At 43.8% G+C, this 25,675-nt stretch overlaps 1 protein-coding gene across 3 annotated transcripts in view; it reads right to left on the reverse strand.

Moving 5' to 3' along the window:
• Window positions 1-8,079: 8,079 nt before the first annotated feature.
• The window catches only part of malt3 (MALT paracaspase 3), a 113,821-nt gene continuing 96,225 nt past the window's right edge, over window positions 8,080-25,675 (reverse strand). For all 3 annotated transcript variants that reach the window (XM_078532593.1, XM_078532591.1, XM_078532594.1), the window contains 3 exons: window positions 22,281-22,435; window positions 20,206-20,331; window positions 8,080-13,832 (listed from right to left, as the gene is read on the reverse strand). In XM_078532593.1, coding sequence (XP_078388719.1) covers window positions 13,491-13,832; window positions 20,206-20,331; window positions 22,281-22,435 — 623 coding nt within the window. In that variant the 3' untranslated portion in view covers window positions 8,080-13,490. The remainder of the gene's footprint in view (window positions 13,833-20,205; window positions 20,332-22,280; window positions 22,436-25,675) is intronic.

A 25,675-nucleotide genomic window follows, 5' to 3' on the forward strand; every position in this document is an offset into this window, starting at 1 on the left:
GTCCGGATGGACTTCACCCTAATGTCTTGAAAGAATTGGCTAGTGCGATAGTTGATGCATTGGTTTAAATTTCCAAAATTCTCTAGATTCAGGGAAGGTTCCGTTGGAAAATAGCAAATGTAACTCCTTTATTCAAAAAGGGAGGGACATAGAAAGCAGGAAACTACTGGCCAGTTAGATTAACATCTGTCATAGGAAAAATGTTAGAAGCTATTATTAAAGATGTTATAGCTGGGCACTCAAGGCAATCAGGCAGAGTCAACACGGTTTTGTAAAAGGGAAATCAGGTTTAACCAATTTATTGAAGTTCTTTGAAGGAGTCGCGTGTGCTGTGGATAAAGGGAAACTGGTGGATGTACTGTACTTAGATTTCCAGAAGGCATTTGATAAAGCGCAACACCAAAGGCTATTGCAGAAAATAAAAGCTCATGGTGTAAGGGTAACATATTGTCATGGATAGAAGATTGGCTAGCTAACAGGAAGCAGAGAGTTGGCATAAGTGGGTCTTTTTCTGGTTGGCAGGATGTGATGAGTGGTGTGCCACAGGAATCAGTGTTGGGACCTCAACATTTTACAATTTATATAAATAACTTGAATGAGGGGACCGAAGGAATGGTTGCTAAATTTGCTGATGACATAAAGATAGGTAGGAAAGTAAGTTGTGAAGAGCATGTAAGGAGGCTACAAAGTGACGTGGATAGGTTAAGTGAGTGGGCAAAGATCTGACAAATGGAGTATAATGTGGGCAAATGTGAAATCGTTCATTTTGGCAGGAAGAATTAAAAAGAAGCTTATTATCTAAATGGTGAGAGATTGCAGAGCCCTGAGATTCAGAGGGATCTGGGTGTCCTCGTGCATGAATCACAAAAGGTTAGTATGCAGGTACGGCAGGTAATTAGGAAAGCTAATAGAATATTATCATTTATTGTGAGGGGAATTGATTATGAAAGTAGGGAAGTTATGCTTCAGTTGTACAGGGCATTGTTGAGACCACATCTGGAGAATTGTGTACAGTACTGGTCTCCTTATTTAAAGAAAGATGTAAACGCTTTAGAAGCATTTCAGAGAAGGTTTACTGGATTAATACCAGGAATGGGCGGGTTGTCTTATGAGGAAAGACTGGGCAGGTTAGGCTTGTATCCACTGGAGTTTAGAAGAGTAAGAGGCGACTTAATTGAAACATTTAAACTCCTGAGGGAACTTGACAGGGTGGATTTGGAGAGGATGTTTCCTCTTGTGGGAGAATCTAGAACTAGGGGGTCATTGTTTAAAAATAAGGGGTCACTCGCTTAAGACAGAGATGAGGAGAAATTTTTTCTCTCAGAAGGTTGAGAGTCTTTAGAACTGTCTTCCTCAAAAGGCAATGGAAGCAGGGTCTTTGAATATTTTTAAGGCAAAGGCAGATAGATTCTTGATTAATATGGGGGGTGAAAGGTTATTGGGTAGGCAGGAATGTGGGGTTGAAGTTACATTCAGATCAGCTATGATCTTATTGAATGGTGGAGCAGGCTTGAGGGGCCGAGTGGCCTACTCCTGCTCCTAATTCATATGTTCGTATTTTCCATCCCTAGATATCCTCGAGATGATGATGGAATTTCTTTGTGAACCACTGCAGCACATGTGGTGAATGTGCCCTACAATACTGTTAGGGAGTGTGTTCCAGGGTTGTAGACAGGAAAGCTAGCTGCGTCTCTGCACTATGCTTATTCACTTCCCTCAGGACATTAGGAAGAGCCAATAATTGCACATGGTGTACATGCTCCAGTGGACAGGATGGGGCAACTGTCCTTTCCTCAATCAATAATTCTTACCACTTTAACCCCTGACATTTGAAAGCAAACCGCCAGTGTCATGATCATACTTGAGGTTACCATGAATGGGTTGAAATTATTCTCATCATCGTTTGCAATGGATGTGAAATGCATTCGTATAAAATTCCTCCATGCTATTTTGACAGCATTAATACATTTAAAACCAACACATTAAAAGAAGCCCACTAAAGCAATTTCAGGCAAATACTAAATCATTTCTGTTCCAAATTCTACCGAGAGTAATTTAAGCACAGTGGAATCTTATTGGCTTGCTAATTTTTGAGGGCTTTTATAGGGAAAATCAGCTTTGGTTCCATAATTTATTAAATGCAAGACACTCTCTACATCGACTGCTTTTATAATTTTATGCTTTCCACCCTTTCCCAGATTTACAGCCATTTGTACCTCACCTTAACATGATTTCAGCTACAAACTTTTATAGAGGTGTCAGCTGTGGCTCAGTTCATAGCACCCTCGCCTTTAAATCAGAGGGTTGTGGGTTCATGTCCCGCTCCCGGAAACCAAGAACTGTGATTGTACTCGAAAGAGTTGCAATCTGTGACTGTTGGTAACTCGAAAGAGTTTCCCCCATCCCTCCTCCACTTCCAAAGAAGGCTAGGGGGCGCCCTAGTAGTATTACTGGTTAGTTGCAGGGAAATGCAATGGACCAACCCACCAGGGAGCTCCCCCAATATATCACGTTACAGCTGCATCTCTTCTTGCTGCACTGGCTTTGCTTTCTACAAACTCTATTATGAGTAAAATAACCAGGCATCCATCTGAATCTTATGAAATTTGGAAAAATAAATGCTCAGTTAGCAAAAAAAAAACTTCCTAATGATCAAACCTAAGGGGTGATTCTAAAATCCAGAGCTCGCAGTGGGGAGCGGAGCTCAAAGGGAGAACGCACTGAGAATCCACCGGCTGCACCATCCTCGACTTCCTGAAATCCTCTTCCTGACAACACACTTTCCAGCTGTGAGCATTGGGTTGAGGAATCCAGGATTCTCTGGATAGTGACTGAGATCAGGATTGGGCATTTTGAAGCAATAAAAGGATTTTAATCTCATAACATTAGCACCTACAACAGGCTTTGAGAAAATATGAAGAATCTGAAAGTGAACACCAACAAGTTGCATTGATATATTACCTTTAATACAGTAAAATGTTCCAAGGTAGGAGCGTCATTAAACAAAATGTGACACCGAGGGCTGAATTTTTGACAGTTTCTGATTCTGTGAACCTGACCTGGGAAAACGTGCCCGAAAACTTGGATTTTTGTTCTGGGATGGGTGGGGTCTGATCGGGCCAGGGGGTAGGGGGGGTAGGGCAGGTGAAAATAGGAGTCGTGGTGGGCGACCCCGGAAACAATGCAGAGGATGATGGGTGCGGAGGCAGGCTGGGTGGAAGGCCTATCTCAGTGCTCTGGCACTGTATCGAGGCTATGAAAATAAACAATAAAGCAAAAAACAGCCCTCACCTCCACACACTCCAATGCAACATCTATGCCAACCCATGCCATCCCATGCTCTCCACCCACCCCCATGGCCCCTCATACCCTCCATGCCAACCTATGCCCCTTTAGCCAACCCCATGACCCCTCATCCGCACCATGCTAACCTATGTCTCTCTACCCACTCCCATGGCCCCGCATACCCTCCATGCCAACCTATGCCCCTTTAGCTAACCCCATGACCCCTCATACACTCCATGCTAACTTATGTCTCTCTGCCCACTCCCATGTCCCCTCTTTTCCTCCATACCAACCTAGATCCTCCATACCAACCTAGATCCTTCTACCCAACCCCATTACCCCTCATATCCTCCATGTAAACCTATGCCTCTTTGTCCTTTCAATGTCCCTTTATAACCCCATACCACTTAGTGCAATCCATGTCCCCCAACCCATCACCCTTTGCCCTTACACATACCATGCTAGCTCACTCAGTATCCACCATGGGCAGATCTCAAGACCTGTGCCGAGATTAAATAAAGTTCTTAAGTGTCCATTGATGAATTAACTATTTAAAAATAAAACACTCTCATTGATAAAAATGCATTCACTATATTTAACTTCACTTAATCCCTTATAAAAAAAAAAGCATTGAAATTCATAGTCCCGGTTCAAAGTGTTGTTAAGCACTTCTTCACTTTCTGCTCACATCCATGCTTACTTTTAACAATTCTAAGGAGCACCTTATCTCTTCCAAAGGGCACCTGACTTCCCCAAAGGTGTCCCGGGGCCATATCTAGAAGGATGTCCTATCTCTCCAAAGAACTCTGGCAGCTTTAGACCTTCTCCTATCAAGGCTAAAGTGTACAAGTTGTGTTTTAGATATACCACTATCGAAAATAGGTCAGCTGAGGCAGCTGCACTTTAACACGAACAGTTGCTTCCGTGAACCACGGATGTGCAACTTAGAACCCACCCCCACTCTCCCCTTGTGAAAATGGCAGGTGTTGGGTTTGGGGGCAAGACCTCTGGATCCGGGCCTCTGCCGCCATTTTTGTAACAATGGAGACGCCCACTGTCGCTACGAAAATTCAGGCCCAAGTCACATAAGGAGATATTAGGAGATTAAAAAAAAATACCTTCCCGACCTAGCTTTAAGAAGCATTTGAAAATAAGAGAGAGCACTTTAGGGAAAGAATTCCAGAGGAACACAGATGTCAGAGGGTAATGGGACTGGAGGAGATTACACAGATAGGGAAGGGACGAGGCCATGAAGAGATTGAAAACAAGGATGAGAATTGAACCCAAGAACAAAGTGGATGTGGTCACCACATCCATGTCTGACATATGCACGTCACTGCAGTCAGGTGCTAAAGGGTTCCTGATAGCCCTGAGTCACTATGTTATTAGTGCTGACTTGAGAAGTTTCAATTCCTGTCTTATTAGGAATTGGAATTAACAGAGTCTTTTTATTCCATTGTGAGAAGACAGGGTCTCCATTTATAGGCTTTTAGAAGCTGACTTAAAATAAGAATTTACAGGTCAAAGTCACCATAAATTGACATATTCAGTTAGGATTTTGGCATTTAAATGGTTCCACTGTATTTTGAAAGGGCCATGAAAACATCTCTGCTGAGGTTTTTGGGGTTGGTGAGGGGAAGGGTGCAAGGGCTTCACAAGGGGCGTGGGACAGTTCTACTTGAGGGGTTTATCACAGGAGGAGAGTTAGGTGCTTTTACAACATCGCCCTTTTATTAAGATACATGCAGCTATATTTTTCTCAGAAAGATTACACAATAGGGAAGGGACTGTTGTGTTATTATTGCTCATTGATTAAACAGCTGAGTGCATCTCAGTTTCCTCCCTCTGGCCCCTGCCTCAAGAAACATGATGATTTTTCTGGAACCCACTGATCTGCTTTGTCTCTAAATTGCCTGGATTTAAGTTTACTGAGCTTAAAAACTATAGTGGAACATAAACAGAGTTGAGGGTGGGCATTAAGGTAATAAATAAATGGAACTTTTACTAGGCACTGGATTCTCATATTCCAACCTGACACCTCATTAATCCCTGTATTCTAGAAAAAAAATCATTCCCGGTATATGGGAGTCGCTAGCAAGACTGGCATTTATTGGCAATGAGCTGACGTCTTGAACTTCTGTGGTTCTTGTGGTATAAGCACGTGCACAGTACTGTTAGTTAAAGAGTTCCAAGATATTAACCCAGTGACAATTAACTGGGATAAACAAAGTGTGAAAGGCTTAGAGGGAGTGGAATTCTTAAAATGTATCCAGGAGAGCTTTTTAAGCCAGCATGTAGAAAGTCCTACAAGAGAGTGCTGGACCTAGCTTTTAGGGAACGAAGCCAGGCAAGTGTCAATGGGGAAGCATTTTGGTGATAATGACCATAACTCAGTAAGATTTAAGGTAGTTATGGAAAAGGACAAAGATGGACTGTAAATAAAGGTTCTGAATTGGGGGAAGGCCGATTTTAATATGATAAGACAGGATCTGGCCAAAGTGGACTGGGAGCAGCTACTTGTAGGAAAATCTACATCAGAGCAGTGGGAGTCATTCAAAAAGGAAATAGTGAGTGCAGGGCCAACATATTTCCTTAAAGGTGAAAGGTGGGTCCAACAAGTCCAGAGAACCCTGGATGTCGGGGAATGTACAGGATTGGATAAGGAGAAAAAGAGAAGCTTATGGTAGATACCGAGGGCTCAAAACAGCGGAAGCCCGAGAGGAGTGGAGGAAGTGCAGGGGGTTGCTTAAAAAGAAATTAGGAGAGGGAAGGGGGGGCATGAAAAAACACTGGCGGGTAAAATAAAGGAAAATCCAAAGACGTTTTATAAGTATGTTAGGGGCAAGAGGATAACCAGGTAGGACCCATTAGGGACCAAAGTGGCAATCAGGAGCCGGAAGATGTAGGTGAGGTTTCTGTTTGTAGTGTACATTAATGATCTAGACATGAATGTAGGAGGTATGATCAGTAAATTCGCAGATGACATGAAAGTTGGTGGTTTGGTAAATAACGAGAAGGAAAGCCTTAGACTACAGGACGATATAGACAGGCTGGTCAGATGGTCAGAACAGTGGCAAATGGAATTTAATCCTGAAAAGTGTGAGGTGATGCATTTAGGAGTACACGACGAATGGTAGGATCCTAGGAAGTATGGAGGATCAGAGGGACCTTGGTGTGCATGTCCATAGATCCTTGAGGGCAGCAGGACAGGTGGATAAGGTGGTTAAGGAGACATATGGGATACTTGCTTTTATTAGTTGAGGCATTGAATACAAGAGCAGGAGGTTATGATGGAGCTGTATAAAGCGCTGGTTAGGCCACATCTGGAGTACTGTTTGCAGTTCTTGGATGCCACACTATAAGAAGGATGTGATTACACTGGAGAGGGTGCAGAGGAGATTACCATGATGTTGCTTGGGCTAGAGCATTTCAACTATGAAGAGGGACTAGTTAGGTTGGGGTTGTTTTCCTTAGAGCAGAGAAGGCTGAAGGGGGACCTGATTGAGGTGTACAAAATTATGAGGGGAATAGATAGGGTAGATAGGAAGAAACTTTTCCCCTTTGTGGAGGGGTTAATAACAGGCGGCATAGATTTAAGGTAAGGGGCAGGAGGTTTAGAGGAGATTTTAGGAAAAGATTTTTCACCCAGCGGGTGGGGGCTCGGGGTTACCTGAAACTCACTGCCTGAAAAGGTGGTAGAGGCGGGAACCCGCACAACATTTAAGTATTTAGATGAACACTTGAAACACCATAGCATACAAGGCTACGGGCCAAGTGCTGGAAAATGGGATTCGAGTAGATGGGGGCTTGATGATTGGTGTGGACATGATGGGCCAAAGGGCCTCTTTCCATGCTATAAAACTCTATGACTATATGACAATGAAGGAATGGCAATATATTTCCAAGTAGGGATGGCATGTGGCTTGAGGGGAACTTGGAAGTGATGGTGTTCCCATGGGCTTGTTTCCCTTGTCCTTCTAGATGGTGGAGATCGTGGGTTGGCAGGTGTTGGCACAGATAAAAAGGTGCCACAATGAAGCAGAGATGAAATTCAGCTGGACCTCCCCTTCACCTGGATAACCCCACCATAAAAAACTTGCTCCCCCCCAACTTCCCTGAAAACATATTTCAATGAAGAGGTGGTGAATCTATGGAACAGGCTCCGAGGGAGATGGTGGAAGGAGAAAGTGTTGATTCCTTGAAATGCAAAAGAGATTTATTGCTATGATTCAACAACTCCATTATCGTTTGAGCACACAATGACCAGGATGGTGGAAGGAGAAATAGATGAACCGTGGTCTGTTTCCCTCTAATAATTCCCATGTTAAACATGCTTCGGAATGTCAGTTCAGCTTATTTAAACATTTGGAAGGTGCTCCAGTTCCAGGTGATATGATTGGGGAGCACCCAGGTAACTGATGGAGGTTGTCAGGCACCAGCAACTGATAAAAAGGGCTGCCGGCTACTCTTAAAGCCATGTCTTTTAAAAAAAAATTGGGGAAGCCCGCTTGATTTGTAATATGACAATGGAGGCCATTCTACATGAGGTCCAGTCTTGAATGGTAACCCTCTGTTGAGGAGAGGGTAAACCTGTCTGCCACAGGCCTGTATCTACCTATAAGGAGCTCAGGCCTTTTCCATCTATTGACTGGTAAAGCTGTAGGCTGCCTTACCACCAGCTGTATTCCACCACCATCCACTGACTGATTCTCCCCAGTGTGATAGGTCAAACCAACATCCGCTGTCACATGAAGTTCCACGTCGTTATAACATATGAGACGAGAGAAAACCAGGTTCTGAAGTGACACAATTTAATATTCCAGTGTTACTAGAACAAAAATCATATAATATTCCCAACTCTATATTTCAGTTAATTAAATAACACTACATTTAAAGTAAAACAACTTCATGTAAAACTTAAATATTAGTATCAAATGACAATTTTAATATAAAACAAAAGATAAGCTAGATGTGTTTATACTGCACAGTCATCCCACACTTCCTCCTCTCTTCAATGTCTTGATTCGCTGGTATTCAGTTTCACAAGCCCTCTGCTAACTCAACTCAAGCGGTCAAAATTCACATGTGAGCTTAAACAACGATGTATGTGCTAGCTGACTATTTGACATTGGGGACCATCACAGCGATGCCATATCTTGGCCTCACTGAATGCCCAGGCACCTTTTAACAGGGGTCAATAGGGAAAGCCCTGGTTGCCCTTTTATCTTCCCTAGCCCGAGGAAGATTTGGCCCAAATGTAGCATCTCCCAACGCTGCGACGGCACGGACCAGTGCTTGAAGCTGATGTTCCTGATCAATATTGTTTGTATCACAGTATGTGTATATACTGTTTTACTGACAAACCATAATCAGATTCTTGAATTAAAAGGCTGGGACCAGACTACTTATATCAACAATTTGCATTTATATAGCACCTAAATGTAGTAAAATGTTCACAAGAGTGTAATCAAACAAGTAGATTTAATACTGAGTTACATAAGGCATTATTGGCAGAGATGACCAAAAGCTTGGTCGGAGAGGTAAGTTTAAAGGAATGTCTTAAAAGAGGAATGAGAAGAGCTTAAAAGACCAGGAAGTTGAAAGCATGACCAGTGGAGGTGCTGTGAAGAGCGTGGGCAGATGCACCAGAGCCCAGAGCTGGAGTAACAGTGTTCACAAGAGAATCGTAAGGCTGGAGGAGGTTACAGAGATGGGGAGGGATGATGAACTAAAAATGGAATCTTGAACAGGATTCCTTAAATAAATGTAATTGTTCCAAAGGAATATCACTAACTTTGCCATGATTTTCTGGAATCATTTTGTTTCAAGAGGTGTACTGATGAGTTAAGGAGGTGAAATAATCAAGTTCACAAATGTGAGGGAGCTGGAATAACATCAGCAGGAAGGTACAGTTGCCAGCTGAAACCGTGAGGGTAAATTTGAACTAACTTGCCTGATGGGGAATCAACATGTTGGATCAGTTGGCCAATTTCCACTCCATACTAAGATAAAAGCAAAATACTGCGGATGCTGGAAATCTGAAACAAAAACAGAAAATGCTGGAAAAACTCAGCAGGTCTGTCAGCATCTGTGGAGAGAGAAAAACAAAGTTAACGTTTTGACTCCATATGACCTGTATGGCTCTGAGGAAGGGTCATACAGACTCAAAACATTAACTTTGTTTTTCTCTAAAGGTAGATGCTGTCAGACTTGCTGAATTTTTCCAGCACTTTCTGTTTTTGCTCCAATCCATGCTGTTTTTATTTTCATGAAATTCAAAGATGACAGCAGGTCCGATTACATTAATGTTCCACCGGGGATTTAGGTAGAAATGACCCGTTGTGCTAATTCAGCTGTTGATACTTTGGAGGGGGGTTGGCTCTCTCACTTGTCTTTTTGCACGGTTGATTGCTGTAACTGAACTTTGCCAACTCCCTCACACCTGACAGTTTAACCTCACTGCGGTAAGTCTTGACTTTGTGAGATAGCATAAAACCGGTGAGAGACTGTCCACAGGCTGCTGTACACTTCTCCGTTGGGACCTCAATGAGAGAGCTGTAAAACCTGCCAACTTGCTATCACCAGCTTTGCATTGACACACAAAAGTCAAGGTTTTTCCCTAGGGCTCTCCTGTTTCCACAGCCCCATCAGAACAAAATATTAGCCACAAAAAAAATGTAAAAGGTCTCAATAATTCTTTGTCACCATTTAACCCTTTTAAATCTTGTTAAGGTACCAGCTCTTGCAGAGAAAAGGTCCAGTTACAAACATGTGCTCTAAAACTGGGGAATGAGAACTGTAATTGAGGCCAGGTGTCCAGCCTTCTTGAGAACTTTGGTAGCTTAAGAACTTTAATCATCACCAAAAATAACATCCACGTAAAAATAAATACAACCTAATAAAATCTAAAGAAAGATCCCAGAGCATGTGGAGAAGGCATCAGCTTCTGGCCACTGAAATTTGCACAGCTCTCAGCAGATTAACCCTGGAACTAGACGATATTTTAAAACTTCATTTCTAATCCGATGCTGTGCAAAATATCAAAACGTCCTACGTCATGTTGACCAGCAATTTTCCAACCTGGGGTGTAACCGGAAAAATCAGATTTCTCTCACACTGTATCACACAATATCTCACTATCAGCAGTGTTCTGAATATTATCTATTTAATGCATTTTTTCCCATTACATGCAGCGCATAAAACACAATGCTGCTTAAGGGGTTTTCGTATGTGTGGTTCTCCTACTAACTAACGTTGAGACTCTCAAGTGCCACTCTGTATTTATCCTCCCTTCCCTGTGGAACGAACATCGAGTCTTTGTTAGGTGTCTTCTTCCACTGTCCTGAGGAAATGACTATATAGAGAACAGTAGAGGCAAATTTATGTAACTTCGACTCACATCACAGAGCCTGGATGACCTGCTCTCTTTATAAACTGCAACACATGGCTTAAATACATTTTGTAAAAACTGAGCACCAGTCCACAGAGTCCAGAAACTCTGCCAACACCAGCTGACTTTGTGCGAATGTGTGTCCAAAATGTATCATGGAATTAGTGCTCATTTACAATACTGACGTCTGGCTCATTGAATGCAGCAAGCAAATGCCAATTGGATTTACAGGAGAACGTTTTCAACTCTAGTGCACTTGGTTCACTCTTTGGGAACACACATCAGGAACTATTAGGAAGTTCACCTCACAGCTTTTTATTCATTAACTCTGATGGACAAATCATAACAAGTACCTACCCTACATTTTAATGTAGAGTGCCAACGTTGTTGCAAAGCACAATGCCATCTTCTTTCCATGTACAAGGTAAATTCCTCATCTAATTGAAGATCTGCAATGTATAGTGCTATTTCCTTCAAAGGCAGACTTGCCAATCCTATCTCCTACCTCCTCTTCTCCAGTAAGGGGATCTGCCATCAGCCTCAATAATCAGAAACAGAAAATTCTTTTATAAACAATGGTATGAAGTGTGATTAGATAGCTCTTGTTTACAACACTCCCATTCACAAACCATTGAAGGCTTGGAACATTCCTTCACTATCACTGGGTCAAAATCCTGGAATTCCCTCCTTAACAGCACTGTGGGTGTACCTATACCACATGGACTGCAGTGGTTCAAGAAGGCAGCTCACCACCACCTTCTCAAGGGCAATTAGGGATGGGAATAAATGCTGGCCTAGCCAACGATGCCCACATCCCATGAATGAATGAAAAAAAGAAAATTAGCTTAGAACAAACAAAGTTAACAACTCGTTCAACACAAAATAAACAAGAGAATAAAACTGAATCAGACTTTTAAACATGATTCGATCATTAATCGATATAAAGAAGAACTACAGCTTCTAGAATACTGACCTAAATAACACCTTGGATTGTTTGCTACCATTTTATGGTCTTGACATTCTATAATTAATGCATTACTTTCCATCGCATAGGACTATATGTGGGCATCAGAAACAAGTAACAAAGCCCTTGCAAAATCTGCCTTAAAAATGCATCTTGGGTTCAGTGAGTTTATCCAATGAGTATAGTATTGAACAATAATTGCCCAGATTCCATTTCAGATCTTAAGTACTATGCAGGGTTACATGACCTCAGCCAGGAAAAAGCAATTCCAATTGGCTTCATCTTCAATAATGGAAGAAAAATGCTGTTCATCCCTATCCTGTGTCTTTGATGGGAAATGCTTCCGTGAGGATATTGCGTTTGTACATATACATCCAAACTTAACAACACTCATTGTTAAAGTTCGCCCATGAGTATTGGGCACTTACACTATGTTGGCAAACAGAATGATGTAGTTGCTTTAGTGTCCCACTCTCCAAAACACATGGCAATATCATGAACTGGAGTAACCCGACTACCCCCTCATGAAGCCTTAGATGTGATGTCAGTTATATTGACAGACTGCTCAGCATTAGAAACGAATGAAGTGATTAAGAACAAAAGAAGTAATGGCAGGACCTGAAACATCCAACTTGACAAAGGATGCAACAGTGATTATATTGAGACTTTAAGGTCCGAGGTTAGGATCAGATTATCTTCAGCAATCTATAAAGCTTGTCTATGTGGGGGTCGGTTAGCTTAGTTGGCTACATGGCTAGAGTATAAGCAGGATGACTCCAACAGCGTGGGTTCAATCCCCATACCAGCTGTGGTAGTTCATGGTGGCCTGCCTCCTGTCACCATGCCCTCAAGCTATATATGACCAATTATATGTCTCTAATTTAGCGAGATATCTATGGTCCTTTGTGGACTATGGCTAATTACTTACTGCAGGAAATCCTGCCACTGGCTCCATCGCACATTGACGGTATATTTACATGACACTTCCTACATTGGAGGCATCAGATCTTGTATTGACTAGATTCCAACTATTTGAATGTTCACAAGAAATAAGCAGCAATTTTATAATTGGTGTCAGTGGGAGGAACAGTCAGTGGAGGTGACTGGAGTATAAATTCAGCCAGTGTAAGATCACCCCAAGTGCCTGCCTATGGGTGAGTGTGGATCTGCATTCAAATTGGCAAAAGGGCCACTGGGAGAGCTAAGGATGAGAATGTTTCCCCAGATGTATACCACTAATAGTTCAAGGTTAGATGAAGCGATAGTAGAGTTATTAATTCTCCAGTTATGATGACTTGGCAATGTCTCATCGATTTCATAAGTCAATAAGCTAACCGTTTAGAAGCTGTCAACAACAAAGAGATGGTCAGTTATTTCCAAATGGGAGCAAGCATTCACAAAACAAGCCATGAACCCAAGCATTAGATTTCCTTTCTGGCAGACTTTGGTTAGGTTTGCCTGGATCCTGTTGGCATGAGAGGGCTATCGGAGATGGCACTACCGATGGGGCATCCTCTGCCACAGTCTGTAGGTGAAGCGCCTCACCGGACAACTACCCATCTAATTCCAGAAATAAGCAGTAATTTCTGGGATGGCAGTAACAACTTGATTGGCTCCAAGAAGCAAATTCGGCAGACTGACAATCAAATTATCAATTACTTCATACAAATTGGACCGAGTCCTCCCAATACTAATCACCGAGCCTGGGAACTGAGGAGAAGTTGCCAGCAAACCTATTGAAAATATAAGTACCTGACCTAAGTGTAACGTTTCTGTTGAGTGCATAACTACAAATATTTAATATTTAGTACACTCTGAATAAAACTTGATCTGTCCGCTCAGTTCAACATGCTACCGATTCCCATTTGATACATCGCTCTCGTCATTTTCCTCTGGTTGGTTGAACCATCCAGCCGGGTGAGTTGACGGCTTAACCTCTTGATTATTAGTATACGTCCATGTTCCTGACCCGCAGGCCCTGCTCATATCCTTTGTGACGGTGCTGTTGAGTGCCAGGGCACAGTCTTGGTTAGTGCTGGTGGAGTCCCCTTCCACTTGAGCGGTGGGCATTGTCCTGTATAGCTCCAGCTGTGCCACCAAGGGGTGCCCCAAGTTCACTATTGTCGTTTCTTCCATCTTCGGCTTTTCCTTAAAATACCGGCACTGTAGGGTCACCCGTAGGATCAAAGGTTGCTGTAGAAACAGAAACGGACATTAAGAAGAGTTCCCAAGAACAACAGCTTTGTTTTCCATTTTGGGCAACATACAGCTATCCCCTGTGTAACACTCCTAATGTGTTCTGAAAAATGACATACTAAACAAAAACGTGCTAAAGGAAAATCACCTGCTTCTGAGAAAGCATGTAATGGTGTAGTGGTAATGTCACTGGACTAGTAGTCTAGAGGCCCAGGCTAATGCTCTGAGGACATGGGTTTAAATCCTACTGTGGCAGCCAGAGGAATTTAAATCCAATCAATAAATCTGGAATCTTAAGCTAGTCTCAGTAATAGTGACCATGAAACTATCTATTGTCGTATAAACCCCTCTGGTTCACTTTAGGGAAGGAAATCTGCCTTCCTTACAAATCAGCCATGATCTAGCTGAATATTGGAATAGACATGAGGCACTAAATAGCCTCCTTCTCTTCCCATGCTCTTAGTTAATTCAGGATGGCTAAAGCTCAAAATAGCATTCTTTTGTGGGTTATTGTCCACCAACAAACATATCAAGTGATCTACTGAATAGAAACACGGGAAACACCCCTTCATAATCCAGCTGCAGCAGGAGCAATGATGGTAAAAGTCAGAGTGGTCACAGCGCTCTGAGCCAAGTAAAGGTGGCAGGTTAGCATAAACTATCAAATGCACCAGTGTCACTCGTGCCAGTGTTATCAACCATGTGTACCAGAGTCTGGATATTGAAGAAAACTCATAAGAACATTGGTTGCCATGGTATGCAGCTCAGAAACATGCAGGACTTTTGGACATGAAGTGGAGGATAAAGGAGGAGTTTGTGCAAATCAACTCCTTTATTTCTGGATATTATGAATGAAGGATCAGGAGGAGGACATTCAGCCCCTCTGGCCTGCAACGCCATTCAATTGGATCATGGCTGATTTGTACCTGCCTAATAACAAGATCCCAGCCTTGAAAGCTTCAATTGACCCCAAACATTTTTGGGGGAAGTGACTTGCAGATTACTGCTACCCAATGTGAAAGTGTTTTTTTTTAATTCATTCATGGGATGTGGGCTTTGCTGGCTGGGCCAGCATTTATTGCCCATCCCTAGTTGCCCTTGAGAAGCTGGTGGTGAGCTGCCTTCTTCAACTGCTGCAGACCATGTGGTGTAGGTACACCCACAGTGCTTTTAAGGAGGGAGTTCCAGCATTTTGACCCAGCGACATTGAAGGAACGGCGATATATTTCCAAGTCAGGATGGGGAGTAACTTGGAAGGGAACTTCCAGGTGGTGGTGTTCCCATCTATCTGCTGCCCTTGTCCTTCTAGATGGTAATGATCATTGGTTTGGAAGGTGCTGTCTAAGTAGCCTTGGTGAATTCCTGCAGTGCATCTTGTAGATGGTACACATTGCTGCTACTGTGCGTCGGTGGTGGAGGGAGTGAATGTTTGTGGATGGGGTGCCAATCAAACAGGCTGCTTTGTCCTGGATGGTGTGTTGTGGGAGATGCCCTCATCCAGGCAAGTGGGGAGTATTTCCATCACGCTCCTGACCTGTGCCTTGTAAATGGTGGACAGGCTTTGGGAAGTCAGGAGGTGAGTTACTCGTTGCAGGATTCCTAGCCTCTGACATGCTCTAGTAGTCACAGTATTTATATGGCTAGTCCAGTTCAGTTTCTGGTCAAATGGTAACCCCCAGGATGTTGATAGTGGGGGATTCAGTGATGGTAATGCCATTGAATGTCAAGGGGCAATGGTTAGATTCTTTCTTGTTGGAGATGGTCATTTCCTGGGACTTGTGTGGCGCGAATGTTACTTGCCGCTTGTCAGCCCAAACCTGGATGTTGTCCAGGTCTTGCTGCATTTGGACATGCACTACTTGAGTATCTGAGAAGTCGCGAATGGTGCTGAACATTGTGCAATCATCAGTGAACATCCTCACTTCTGACCTTATGATGGAAGGAAGGTCATTGATGAAGCAGCTGAAGATGGTTGGGCCAAGGACACTACCCTGAGGAACCCCTGCAGTGATGTTCCTGGAGCTGAGATGATTGACCTCCAACAACCACAACCATTTTCCTTTGTACTAGGTATGACTCCAACCAGTGGAGAGTTTTCCCCCAATTCCCATTGACTCCAGTTTTGCTAGGGCTTCTTGATGCCACACTCCGTCAAATGTGGCCTTGATGTCAAGGGCAGTCATTCTCACCTCATCCCGGGAGTTCAGCTCTTTGGTCCATGTTTGAACCAAGGCTGTAATGAGGTCAGGAGCTGAGTGGCCCTGGCAGAACCCAAACTGGGTATCAGTGAGCAGGTTATTGCTGAGCACTGCCGCTTGATAGCACAGTTGATGACCCCTTCCATTACTTTACTGATGATGGAGAGTGGACTGATGGGGCATTAATTAGCTGGGTTGGATTTCTCCTGCTTTTTGTATACAGGACATACCTGGGCAATTTTTCACATAGCCAGGTAGATGCCAATGTTGTAGCTGTACTGGAACAGCTTGGCTGGGGGTGCAGCAAGTTCTGGTGCTATTGCCGAAATATTGTCAGGGCCCATAGCCTCTGCAGTATCAAGTGCTTTCAGCCGTTTCCTGATATCACATGGAATGAATCGAATTGGCCGAAGACTGGCACCTGTGATGCTGGGGAGCTCCGCAGGAGGCCGAGATGGATCATCCACTCAGCACTTCTGGCTGAAGATTGTTGCAAATGCTTCAGCCTTATCTTTTACATTGATGTGCTGGGCTCCCCCATCTTTGAGGATGGGGATATTTGTGGAGCCTCCTCCTCCAGTGAGTTGTTTAATTGTCCATCACCATTCACGACTGGATGTGGCAGGACTGCAGAGCTTCGATTTGATCTGTTGGTTATGGGTTCGCTTAGCTCAGTCTATCACTTGCTGCTTATTATGTTAGGCATGCAATAGTCCTGTGTTATAGCTTCACCAGGTTGACACCTCATTTTTAGGTATGCCTGGTGCTGCTCCTGGCATACCCTCCTGCACTCTTCATTGATCCAGGGTTGATCCCCTGGCTTGATGGTAATGGTAGAGTGGGGGATATGTCGGGCCATGAGGTTACAGATTGTGTCCAAGTACAATTCTGCTGCTGCTGATGGATGCCTCATGGCCTCATGGATAACTAGTCTCGAATTGCTAGATCTGTTCAAAATCTATCCCATTTAGCACGGTGGTAGTGCCACACAACACGATGGAGGGTATCCTCAATGTGAAGGCAAGACTTTATCTCCACGAGGCACTCCTACCGATACTGTCATGGACAGATGCATCTGCGTCAGGCGGGTTGGTGAGAATGAGGTCAAGTATGTTTTTCCCTCTTGTTGGTTCCCTCACCACTTGCCGCATACCCAGTCTAGCAGCTGTGTCATTTAGGACTCGGCCAGCTCGGTCAGTAGTGGTGCTACCAAGTCACCCCGGGTAATGGACATTAAAGTTCCTCACCAGAGTACAATCTGCATCCTTGCCTCCCTCAGTGCTTCCTCCAAGTGGTGTTCAACATGGAGGAGTACTGATTCATCAGCTGAGGGAGGGCGTTACATGGTAATCAGCAGGAGGTTTACTTGCCCATGTTTGACCTGATGCCATGAGACTTTATGGGGTCCAGAGTCGATGTTGAGAACTCCCATGGCAACACCCTCGCCACTGTATACTACTGTGCCGCCACCTCTGCTGGGTCTGTCCTGCCGGTGGGACAGAACATACCCAGGGATGGTGATGGTGGTCTCTGGGACATTATCTCTAAGATATGATTCCGTGAAGATGGCTATGTCAGTCTGTGAGACAGCTCTCCCAATTTTGGCACTAGCCCCCAGATGTTAATAAGGAGGACTTTGCAGGGTCAACAGGGCTGAGTTGTCATTTCCGGTGCCTAGATCAATGCTGGGTGGTCCATCCTGTTTCATTCCTTTTTGCAGACTTTGTAGCGGTTTGATATTGGGCATTTAAGAGTCAACCACATTGCTGTGGGTTCGGAGTCACATGTAGGCCAGACCAGGTAAGGACAGCAGATTTCCTTCCCTAAAGGACATTAGTGAACCAGATTAGTTTTTTCAACAATCGACAATGGTTTCATGGTCATCATTAGACTTTTAATTCCAGATTTTTATTGAATTCAAATTCCACCATCTGGGATTCGAACCCAGGTCTCCAGAGCATTCCCCTGGGTCTCTGGAATACTAGTTCAGTCCAGTGACAATACCACCACACCATCCCCTTAGTTTTATTGAAAATATTCTGTAGGAAGGCTGGTGTCTTCCTTTAAACCCACCATGAATATGGGCTCAACAGATTGTAGCTGTTCATTCATTGCCCCTATTGGTTGGTTTGACTGGTAGTGTGAGCAACAGTAGGATGGACAGGCCATGTCTGACACCCGGCTGACCTTGCATACTTAAGGTCGACTGACCTATGGGTAAAAGTTAAACGGGAAAACTAAAAGTGCTCGAAGTGTACATCATCAAGCAACAACAACTTGCATTGATTATAGTGCCTTTGATGTAGAAAAATGTTCCACAGCAAAAAGCAGTAGTAACGCAGAGGAAATGCTATTAGGAGGGATGATTAGAAGCTTGGTAAGAAAGGACAGTGTTCAAGAGGGTCTTAAAGAAGAAGAAAGAGGTGGAGGGGCTTCTTCTTCAGTTCGCTGCCCGAAGGCAGGTCTGACCCACAGCCCCACCATCGTAGGGCAAGGAGGCAGGTCCCAAATCCACACCAGCTGGAATGGAGATCGAACCCCATGCACCTGTTGGCACCCATCTGATCCACACCGGCAGCCCAGCCAACTGGCTCCCCCATAGTCTGAATTGCTGTGACTACATACACTTTTACACACATGAAAGTATGGATAGTGATGGTACATTCTTTCCATCACATGGCTCACCAGGAATCTCACCCACTCTTATTGCCTGCCATTGGCTTGTATTGGAAGGATTTACAAATTGATAGTCAACCTTTTTGGGCGCATTATGAACGCATCTTCCTTGACCATCAAGTCCTGAAGTGCGACTTGAACTTGAAGCTTTTGGCTCAGAGGCAGGGATGTTATCCACTGCGCTACAAGCCCCCATTGGAGGCATTTAGGGAGGGAATTCTAGAGCACAGGGCCCAGGGAGTTGAAGTCACAACTACTAATGAACGGGGGACTGAGGGGGTAAAGGGTTTAGAGGGCCAGATTTGAGAGTTCTCCAAGGGTTGTAGGGCTGGAGGTCACAGAGATAGGCATGGCAAGGTCATGAAGGGATTTAAACACGAGGATAAGAATTTTAAATCTGTGGCGTTGGAGGCTTGGCTGACAAAGTAGGTTGGTGAGCACAAAAGGTGGCAAAGGCATGGATAAGGGTTCCACAGCTGATGGGCAGAAGCAGGGGCCAAGTTGGGCAATTCTACTGTGGATGCTGGAAATCTGAAACAAAAATAGAAAATGCTGGAGAGCTCTAAAGAAGGATTATACGGATTCGAAACGTTAACTTTGTTTTTCTCTCTCCAGAGATGCTATCGGACCTGCTGAGATTTTCCAGCATTTTCTGTTTTTGTCTACAGAATTGGAAGTGGGTAGTTTTTGTGATGGCGGGGATATAGCATCAGAGATGTGGCCAGGGTCAAATAGTTTGCTGAGACTGCTAACAGTCTGATTCAGCCTGAGACAGCGGCTAGAGACGAGGATGCAATTGGTGCTGAGGGAACAGAGTTTGTGGCAGGAGGTAAAGACAATGAATTCTGTCTTCCCAAAGTTTAACTAAAAGAAGTTGCAGCTCATCTCGGACTGGATATTGAAAGAGCATTCTGACAACACACTGCTGTTTGGCACACAAACTGAAATTTCTGGCCTGGCAAGACAAGCAGGGAACCATATTCAGAACCCTTCAGTGGCCTCAACTGGAGTCTGTGCCACCTGGTGTCTGAGAATTGAGCATATAATTGAGGCTAATATTCCAGTATCTAGGGAGTGCTGCATTGTCAGAGGAACCGTCTTTTCAATGAGACTTCAAATCAAGGTTCCATCTGTTCCCTCTGGTGGATGGAAAAGATCCAATTCTATTTTTTTTTTTTATTCATTCACAGGATGTGGGCTGGCTAGGCCAGCATTTATTGCCCATCCCTAATTGCCCTTGAGATTTTGAAAACGAGCCAGGGAGTTCTTCTGGTGTCCTGGCCAATATTTATCCCTCAACCAACATCACAAAAACAGATTATCTGGTCATTGCCACATTTCTGTTTGTGGGAGTTAGCTGTGTGCAAATTGACTCTCGTTTTCCTGCATTACAACAGTGACTACACTTTAAAAATCATTTAATTGGCTGTAAAGTGCTTTGGGAAGTACTGAGATTGTGAAAGGTGCTATTTAAATGCAAGGTTTTTTTTTGTTACCTTCAGTTTATGCAGGCCGCACAGTTTCAGTGTAGTGTCTGACTGCTGGTCATCATTGAGAGAAGACAGCAGGGAGTCGATTTGGGATGATTCTCCATCGAAGTCTGAACAGGCATCTGCCAACTCCTGTGGCAAAAATAAAAAGGTACCAATCATCTAACACATCTCAACATATGCCAAAATTGTAAAGAAAAAAAGCATCTAGAGTTTATTTATCACTCAGCCCAGCTTCTTTATTTTTCTGTTTGTTCCATAAACATGCCTCTGTACCTAGGTTGCATTTCCTAGGTTGCAGGACCCATCCAGCAGCGACTTTAGCATGATTGAATCCTTTAGGTTAGATCCCATTGTCAGTCTAAATTGTCAGGCCCTGCTATTGTGAACCGGATTGCTCCAGGCCACTGGCAGCCCTTTCCAATAGCCTCCGTCAGCAGAGGAGGGAAGGAAACCCTGAAATAGTGGGTGCTAAGGAGGCAAAACAATTGAATATACATTGTGATAGCAAAAAAAATACATCATCATACCTTTCCATTTGGACAGCGGAGGAGCAGCTTAAACAAAAAGCATTCCTGAAACACATTCCTACCCTGTACGTTCTGGTAAGCCATAAAGCCAGCACTGGCTAGAAAAAAAAACATGTTTACCAACTGGATCCATGGCCATGCTTTTGACACCGAATTGACCATTGCTCAAGAGGTACGAGCTTACGCTGTAATGGATGTTGACTTGGCAGCTTGTGACTGTCAAAAAGTACATACCACAATCCACCCTGCAATATACTGCCTGGTCACAAGGTTACTCAGAAGGTTTATGTCAATCTTTGTCCTCTGCTTATGACCTCCAAGGCATGTGATGGCTGAAGGAATTTGGGAGTTGCCATATATAATAGTATCCCTGACCAGTTGGTGTCAGTTAGAACAGGGGTGTCAGTTGTCCTTCCAGTGAGCTGTCTTATCCAGATATACCTTTTATGAACTTGGCATCCTGCACCCCACACACTGGGGGAAGCGGAAAACCACATCCTTTACCCTACAAACTGGGGGGAGAGGAAAACCACATCCTTTACCCCACACACTGGGGGGAGAGGAAAACCACATCCTTTACCCCACACACTGGGGGGAGAGGAAAATCACATCCTTTACCCCACACACTGGGGGGAGAGGAAAATCACATCCTTTACCCCACACACTGGGGGGTGGGGAAAATCACATCCTTTACCCCACACACTGGGGGGAGAGGAAAATCACATCCTTTACCCCACACACTGGGGGGAGAGGAAAATCACATCCTTTACCCCACACACTGGGGGGAGAGGAAAATCACATCCTTTACCCCACACACTGGGGGGAGAGGAAAATCACATCCTGCACCCCACAAACTGGGGGGAGAGGAAAATCACATCCTTTACCCCACACACTGGGGGGTGGGGAAATCACATCCTGCACCCCACACACTGGGGGGTGGGGAAATCACATCCTGCACCCCACACACTGGGTTAGAGAAAAATCACATCCTTTACCCTGCACCTTGGGGGAGAGGAAATCACATTCTATACACCGTACACTGGGGAAGAAAAAAATCACATCCTATACCCCACAATCTGGGGGTGAGGGAATCATATCCTATAACCCATGCATTTGGGGTGAGGGAATTACATCCTACACCCCACACACTGGCTAGGGGGTAAAGACTCACTCTCACACTGAGGATTAACTGCTCTGGTTGCTATGTGCAGCAATATCATAAGTCATTCAAAAGCAAAGCAACTGATGCCTCTCACAACAACCAGAACAATTCTTCCCAACATCACCTCAGTCCTCAATGTGTTTTCACACAAGATGATTAGTGATTGAAGACATGGATAATCTGACAAGTTCTGTATTGGTGAAAGCAAGAATTTGTCACAAACAGAATTAATTATTATTTTACTCAAGACATTATTCAGCTGCATTAGTGCAACTTGTCTGTTCTTAACTGTTCATCCAAGTCGGTGCAAGATACTGACAATGCTGAAGCGGTGGACAGAAACTTCAGCCTCAGGCCATGCCATTAGTATTTGCGTTACAATGACTCACCTCTGGTTTCCAAAGGGAAACTTTGCACTCGGCCACCTGCGAAGGTCTCGCCTTGATGTTGGCATAAACGATCATTACATTGGAGAATATGGCGCTGCAGCTTAACTCCACCCTCACGCCACAAGGAAAGTGAACGATCCTTCTCTCAGGCAGTTCTGGAAATGGCACCAAGAAAAGCATTAGGCAAACCTTCACCTGTTATATATCAGAATATGGTGACGCTGACCTCCTGTTCACTAGGGATTGGTGGAGGAAGGGACATTTGAAGCAACTGGAATTCTACAAACTTGCTTTTCCCCAAGGAAAGATGTACAACCTTAACAGCCTGCACTGATTTAGCGTATTTAATGTAATAAAATGCCTTGAGGTGCTTTACAGAAGGATTATCAGACAGAATTTGACACTAAGCAACATAAGGAAATATTAGGACAGATGACCAAAGCTTGACCAAAGAGATAGGTTTCAAGGAAGCAGAGGTAAAGAGGCAGTGAGGTTTATGGAGGGAATTCCAGAATTTAAGTCCTAGGCAGCTGAAGACGCAGCCACCAATGGCTGATCAATAAAAATCTGGGATGCTCAAGAGGCCAGAATTTGAGTGATCTCAGAGAGTTGTAGGGCTGCAAGAGGTTGCAGAGGTAGTGAGACACTCCATGCAAAGTACTGAGGATGTTAAGGATGGAATAAAAACAGAAAATGCTGTAAAAACTCAGCAGGTGTGGCAGCATCTGTGGAGAGAGAGAGAGAGTTAATGTTTCGAGTCCAATATGACTCTTCTTTGGTTCCGCAAACAGGTGGTGTGAGTTTGGAACAACTGCTGTGGATACTGCACACAATATTACAGGAAGTTCATGACCTTCATAACAAAGGAACCTGACATGTCAGGAGGCAGCAGCGACCTCAAGGTCAATGAGGACACAGCAACATCCTATGCATGAGTGATCATGATATCAAGAGTCAGCGACAATCACGATAAAGAAAACCCATACTTCTGACACTACCGTGCCAATGCCACACTTAATGATGTAAATGTTTGAGCAACATAGGAGATTGCTTTCTATCCCTGACCCTCATAAACACGCATCACCAGATTAAACATCAAGGTACCTGAAGCTGATCCATGGCTTCTGATGATTTACACATACCCAAGTTTGATTAACCAGCTGGAATATAATCAAGATGTTCAGCGATCTACATACTGAACAGTTGCACACCTGAAAATGAGTTACAGGTTTGAATTTAACAGAGGGTTCAGGTGAAAGGATAAATCATGAGCATAACCCTGCAAAGGTTTGAAAAGTATTAAAAATATTTAACTCACTGCTTGTTTATCTGTTGTTTGGAATGTGCAGCATATGTGGAATTCTGCTCTTTAAAACCATTACCATTTCTGGGAGTTTTCCAGGTATCTGGTATTTTCAGGAATGTTTAAGCTCTCAGTGTTAGGAAATGTTCACAGAATGCCTGGGGCACTACCACAGGTTTAGCAGCATTTACTTTGCTGGACATTTCAGGGACATTTCTCCCATGCCCCATGATACAGTTTAACTTACAACTAACCAAAACTAGCAGCTTACCCCTCCCCACACTATTCATTGTAAGGGGAAGTCAGGAAGCGTTCACACTATAACTGTTGTTAGTGCAAAACAGTTTAGTATAGCACCAATACTGTCGTCATTGTAAATGCCGCTTCAATTTGGACTCAGAGCTCGAGCCGATCTGAAGTAGAGCGAAGTGGATCAAGAGTCCCTGGAATAGTACAGAACCTCAATCTGGAATACTGCATGAAGTTCTGGGCACTATTCCTCAGGGAGGATAGACTGGCCTTGGAGCGGGAGAACAGCCCAGATTCACCAGAATGCTACCGTGGCTTAGCAGGTTCAATTATGAAGACAGGTTGCATAAACTTGGCTTGTATTTCCTAGGTTTTAGAAGGTTGAGGGTGATCTGATCAAAGTACTTAGAATGTTAAAAGGATTTGATCGGGTAGATACAGGGGTCAGGGAATCAACAATTAGAGCTAGGTCATTCAGATGTGAAATCTGGAAATATTTTTCCACATACAGTGTAGTAGGAATTTGAAACTCTCTCCCTGCAAAAGACTGTGGATGCCGGGAAGCTTTCAACCTGGAGATAAATAGACTTTTGTTAGGGAAGGATATTGAGGGAATATGGAGGTAAGAAAGGTAAATGGTTTTAAGGCTCAGATCAGCCATGATCTAATCAAATGGCAGAGCAGGCCGGAGGGCCTTATTGGCCTACTTCTGTCCTTCATGTTTCTAAAGATGTTAATAAGCCTGAGGTTATAATAAGCATTGTAATCTAAGGTTGTTTCAAAACCTAATTTTTTAATTATTATATGTGGCAATGTGCTACCACCTACAAGGCACAAGCCAGGAGTGTGATGGGATACTGTCTACAGCTTCAACAACACTCAAGAATCTCAATACCATCCAGGGCGAAGCAACCCATTTGATTGCATGTCAGCCTTGACTCAGTTAGATGCACTCTAGCCTCAGCCTCTGCATCAGAAGGTTGTGGGTTCAAGTCCTACTCCAGGATTTGAGCACAAAATCTAGGCTGACACTCCTGTGCAGTATTAGTATCTGTCTTTTGGATGTGATATTAAACAGAGGCCCTGTCTACCTTCTTTGGTGGATATTAAAGATCCCATGTCACTATTATGAAGAACAGTGGAGTTATTCCTGGTATTCTGGCCAATATTTATCCCTCAAGCCACTTCACAAGAACAGATTATAATATCGAGGTCTACAGCACAGAAAAAGGCCCTTTGGCCCATCAAGTCTGCGCCAGTCAAACAAGTACCTAACTATTCTAATCCCATTTTCCAGCATAGGCCCATGGCATTGTATTCCATGGCATTGCAAGTGCACATCCAAATACTTCTTAAATGTTATGAGGGTTTCTGCCTCTACCACCCTTTCAGGGTGAAAAAATTCTTCCTCACATCCCCTCTAAACCTCCTGCCCCTTACCTTAAATCTATGCCCCCTGGTTATTGATCCCTCCGCCAAGGGGAAAAGTTCCTTCCTGTCTACCCTGTCTATGCCCCTCACAATTTTATACACCTCAATCATGTCCCCTCTCAATCTCCCCTGCTCCAGGGAAAATAACCCCAGTCTATCCATTCTCTCCTCATAACTAAAACTCTCCAGCCCAGGCAACACCCTGGTAAATCTCCTCTGCACTCTCTCTAGTGCAATCACATCCTTCCTATAATGCGGATTCCAGAACTGCACGCAATACTCTAGCTGTGGCTTAACCAGCTTTTTATACAGTTCCAACATAACCTCCCTGTTCTTATATTCTGTGCCTCAGCTAATGAAAGCAAGTATCCCATATGCCTTCTTAACCACCTTATCTACCTGTCCCACTACC

The sequence above is a fragment of the Cetorhinus maximus genome, chromosome 30 (assembly GCF_964194155.1).
Source record: "Cetorhinus maximus chromosome 30, sCetMax3.hap1.1, whole genome shotgun sequence".
Taxonomy (NCBI): Eukaryota; Metazoa; Chordata; class Chondrichthyes; order Lamniformes; family Cetorhinidae; genus Cetorhinus; species Cetorhinus maximus.